Source organism: Ailuropoda melanoleuca, chromosome 12, assembly GCF_002007445.2.
Source record: "Ailuropoda melanoleuca isolate Jingjing chromosome 12, ASM200744v2, whole genome shotgun sequence".
NCBI classification, from domain to species: domain Eukaryota; kingdom Metazoa; phylum Chordata; class Mammalia; order Carnivora; family Ursidae; genus Ailuropoda; species Ailuropoda melanoleuca.
This window is the reverse complement of record NC_048229.1, coordinates 29161072-29165643: the sequence shown is the minus strand read 5'-3', so window position 1 is coordinate 29165643 and position 4572 is coordinate 29161072. Positions and strand designations below refer to the sequence as shown.

The 4572-nt window shown below is 50.2% G+C and overlaps 1 protein-coding gene across 1 annotated transcript in view; it reads right to left on the bottom strand.

Moving 5' to 3' along the window:
- Nucleotides 1–4044, bottom strand: part of HAS1 (hyaluronan synthase 1) — a 9761-nt gene extending 5717 nt beyond the window's left edge. The window contains 2 exon segments of the mRNA XM_034639123.1: nt 35–290; nt 3755–4044. Coding sequence (XP_034495014.1) covers nt 35–290; nt 3755–3763 — 265 coding nt within the window. The 5' untranslated portion in view covers nt 3764–4044.
- Between the last annotated feature and the right edge of the window lie 528 nt (nt 4045–4572).

The following is a 4572-nucleotide window of genomic DNA, read 5'->3' as shown; positions in this document are numbered from 1 at the left end:
CGCGCCGCCGCCGTGTCCAGGGGCCCCCGCGCCGCCGCCCGCCGCGCCGCCGCCGCCACCCGCCGGTGCTCCAGGTACGCGAAGAGGCTCTGCGCCACCAGGTGCGCGGAGAGGAAGGCCCCGTAGAGGCCGAAGGCCAGGAGGCCGTAGCGATCGGAGGCGAGCGGCACCCCGGCGGCATAAGCCCAGGTCATGAGGCCCAAGATGAGCAGCGCGAAGGTGATCGTCAGCACCCGCCGGGCCAGGCCAGAGCAGTGGCGGGCGGCCTGGGGGGGCTTGGGCAAGTCCTGCTGGGAGCAGAAAGAGGAGAGAGCAAGGGGTTAAGAATCCTGAAATCCTCTTCTGGGAAGAGAACACCTAGGATTTTTTCCCCCAAGCCAATACAACATCTCCTTTTTGTAAAGAAAATCCCCTGGGCACCGCAAAGCTATTTTCACTAATGAAAATAATTGGGGCAAACAGCAGAGCTTGATGCCTGATTATATTATATTGATTCTAATACATTTTTCCCACATTTTAAACAGCTCTTCAATCCATGAGGATTACACTCAACGGAATGTCACAGTTTAATTAACAGGGGTTCTCGTCCCCTCCCGCTTCTCAGTGGCACATAAAATAATCATTCATCTCACAATTAAAGGTTTCTTAGTGTTGAGATCGTCATCATCATCTTAAAAATAATGCAATGTGTTGAGGCGCCTGGGTGGCTCAATCGGTTAAGCGTCTGCCTTCTGCTGGGGTCATGATTCCAGGGTCCTGAGATCAAGCCCCTCATCTGGCTCCCTGCTCATCCGGGAGCCTGTTTCTCCCTCTCCCTCTGTGTCCCTCTCCCTCTGCCTGCCTCTCCCCCTGCTTGTGATTTCTCTCTCTCTCTCTCTCTGTGTCAAATAAATAAATAAAATCTTAAAAAAAAAATAATGCAATGTGGTATGTACCAGGTGCTGCTATAAGCCTTTTATAGAAATTAACTTATTTTAATCCTCGAGACAGCCCTATGAGGTAGGTACTATCATCCCCATTCTACAGATGAGACAACTGAGTCAGAGAGAGGTGCAACAACCTGCCCAAGGTCACACTTGGATAGCAGAGAAGCCAGGATTTAAACATAAGAATCCGGTCATTGAACTACCAGTTTATACACTGGCTTTACTGCTCAGGGGAGCTAGGGGGGAGGGGGTGCAGCAGATAATGTTTACTGTCACCATACACATAGCAAAACTGAGGACTGATTAAGCCAGGAAGAGTGGCTTGCTCAAGGTCACAAAGCTCACAGGTGGAGGAGTCTTTGCTCTGACTTCCCAAAGGCATGGCCACATTCTCTTTCATTGCTCAGGTTCCCGGCAGGGCCAAGTGCCCAGTACACGTTGTAGGAAGAGCCCAGACCAGAGAAAGGGGTGCCTCCATTTCCTCGTCTTGTAAAATGGGGATTTAGCCCCTTCTACACGCCAAGTACTACGCCAAGTACTGCTCCAAGTGTGCTAGATACTGGTACTTGCTCCTATTACAGATAAGGAAACTGAGGCCCAGGGAGGTGATTCTCGTGCCCAAGGCTACTCAGGCAGTCTGGCGCCATCGTCCTCTAAACTGCCTCCCATGTCACCAGCTCCCATCTCACGGGCTTCTTTATGAGTTAAATGAGTCATTAGGATACAAATTTGTGTCGTCCAATACAGGCGTCACCAGCCACATGTGGCTACTGGGTCCTTGAAAAGCAGCCAGTATGACAGAGGAACTGAATTTTTAATTTTATTTAAATATTTAACTTTAGACACTGATACTTGATTCAATTATTGGAAAGCTTTTACGTATGTGTGAAACAAGTAGGGTGTGGGAAGCTTCTTTTTCATTGGTAAATTTAATGAAATCTAAATGCAGATCAAGTATCTCCAATGAAAATACAGCATCTGCATGAGATGTGCTACACATCTGGATTCTGAAGCCTTAGTTTGAAAAAAAGAGGAAGACATCTCATTAATATTTTTGTATTGGTCACATACTGAAATGATAGTTTTAAAACTCTTGTTATGAAGTTTCATGTTACGTTGTAGCAAATACAGTCAGATGTGTCTATTCATGAAATGATAGTATTTCTGAGAGATAGCAGGGGTCGGTCGGCACCCTACAGCCCCCGGGGCCAAATGCCTGCTACCCTTTTCACTACAACCCTGAAAGCTAAGACTAGTTTTTAGGTGTTTTTTATTTTATTATTTTATTTTTTAAGTAATCTCTACACCCAATGTAGGGGCTCGAACTTACAACCCCGAGATCAAGAATCACATGTTCAGGGGTGCCTGGGTAGCTCAGTGCGTTAAGCACCTGCCTTTGGCTTGGGTCATGATCCCAGGGTCCTGGGATGGAGCCTCACATCGGGCTTCCTGCTCAGCAGGGAGTCTGCTTCTCCCTCTCCCTCTGCCTGTCGCTCCCCCTGCTGTACTCTCTCTCTGTGTCAAATAAATAAATAAAAATCCTAAAAAAAATAATCACATGCTTTACCAACTGAGCCAGTTGGGCATCCCTAGTTTTTACATTTTTAAATGGGTGAAAAAAGTCAAAAGAATAATATGTGGCATATGAAGGTTACGTGAAATTCATATTTCAGCATCCTTAAATCAAGTTTGATTGGCACACAGCCACGCTCCTCTGTTTACATACTGTCTATGGCTGATTCCACGCTACACCGAAGTTGACTAGATGCAACAGAGATCATATGACACACAAAAAACTCAAATATTGACTATCTAGCTTTATACAGAAAAAGTCTGATGACCCCTGATACATTGCGTTATATAAAATATATTATTGAAATTAAGTTCACCTTCTTTTTACTTATTTAAAATGTGGCTACTAAAATTTTTTGAATTATGTACGTGGCTCACCTGATGTTTCTATAGGTAGAGCTTTTAGCCTAGTAATCACACAATATTAATAATTACATTATTAGTACTTCTTCTGGAATTCTCCTTCTCTGTTCTTTTGCTCCAAACCCGGCCCTGTCTGAGTTTCTCAGGCTGGCCCAGTTCGTCCTGGGGATCAATGAGATAGGTGGGCCACTGGAGGGTTCTAATGCCAATATTCAGAAACACACCTGTATCAGCTGTGGACACACAGCCCCACACATATGACAAGAGACACACAGAGTGTGCCTACATAGGAAAACATTCATATTCCAGAAGATAACCCTAGACACTTGCTCTTAGAACTTAGGGATCCTGAGACCCTCACCAACAGCCACACAGGTGAACTTGGGAACACACCCCCTTGAGCAGGAAGGAGCTAAGCCAGGAACAGATGCCCACAGAACAACAAACACACAGGCATGCACTCGTGGGTCTGGGTGGAAGCAAAGGGACAGAGCTTCAGATAATAGTAACAGTTAAGGTTGAGCCCTATGAAATGGCTATTTTTTCAAGGGCAAAAGTGACCAGATATCCGCGATTTCATGTGGTTCAATTTGATAGTTATTGAACACATAAAAGTAGAAATCTGGGCCACGTGTCAAGCAAATACAGCTCTGCCTCGCCCACTCGCGCCCCCGCACGCAGACACGGACTTATGGCGGGATCAGCAAGGACATGTCACATCTCATACATTACAGGTGGGATGGCCACCTACACGGGGGGATGGAACCCGCACGCTCCGATGGTGTCACTGTCCCACACTGACGGTCGCTGTCACGCACAGGAGCGCGTGCTGTGCCCCCCACCCACGTGGTCGCACAGGTGCCAGAGTCCCCGCACAGCCGCCCCGCACACACCTGTGTCATCACTGCGGGTCCGGCGGGCGCTCCTCTCCTGCTCGCTCCCGGGTCTCGTTGTGGCTGGGGAGCCCGGGGGTCATTTGAAGACCGGCGCAGGCGGGGGCGGAGGAGGGCTGACGTCAGGGAGGAGCTGGGCCAGGGGCTCTGAGGTCACGGAGGAGTAGGGCAGCTCCACCCGCTTCCCGCCATTGCCCGCACCCCCGCGCCCGACGGCCTCCCTTCCCAGGGCCGCCGTCGCGCCCTTCCTTGCCCTCCTTCTCGGCTCTCCTTCCCCCTCTTCCCTCTCTCCATTTCTGCGTTCCTCCCCTTCTCTTTCTTTCCCGCCCCCCTCCACCCCCTCTGTCTTTCCTCCCGTCTGCCCGATTGCTCTGCCCCCTCTCCTGCATCCCAGCCGCTCCCGCTCCCCTCGAAGCCCCCGGGACCAGAAAATGCGCACACGTGCGTGATTGTGGGTGTGGCCGCGCGCGCTGGCTATGAGGCCCGCTGTCTGGAAGGAGCTGTGAGAGGTTGTGGGTCTGCAGGTATGCGCGTGCGAGCGTGTGCGCGTGTGCCAAGGCCCGGGGAGGGGGCTGGGCACTGGGATTTGTCTTCCAGGGGTGAACTCAGAGTTGTGGGTCAGCTGCCCCCAGGGAGGCCCGGAAACCCGAGTCAGGGTGAAGGTGGCAGTGGCCTCACAGACAGACGGGGTCCTGAGGCTTCTAAGCCCCCAGCCCCTCAGGACCAGGAGACTCAGGGATAAATGTCATTGTTCCGTGCCCTTCTTTTTCCACGATTAAAATGTATATATAATTCTTTCTCTCTGTTCCTCTTCCTGT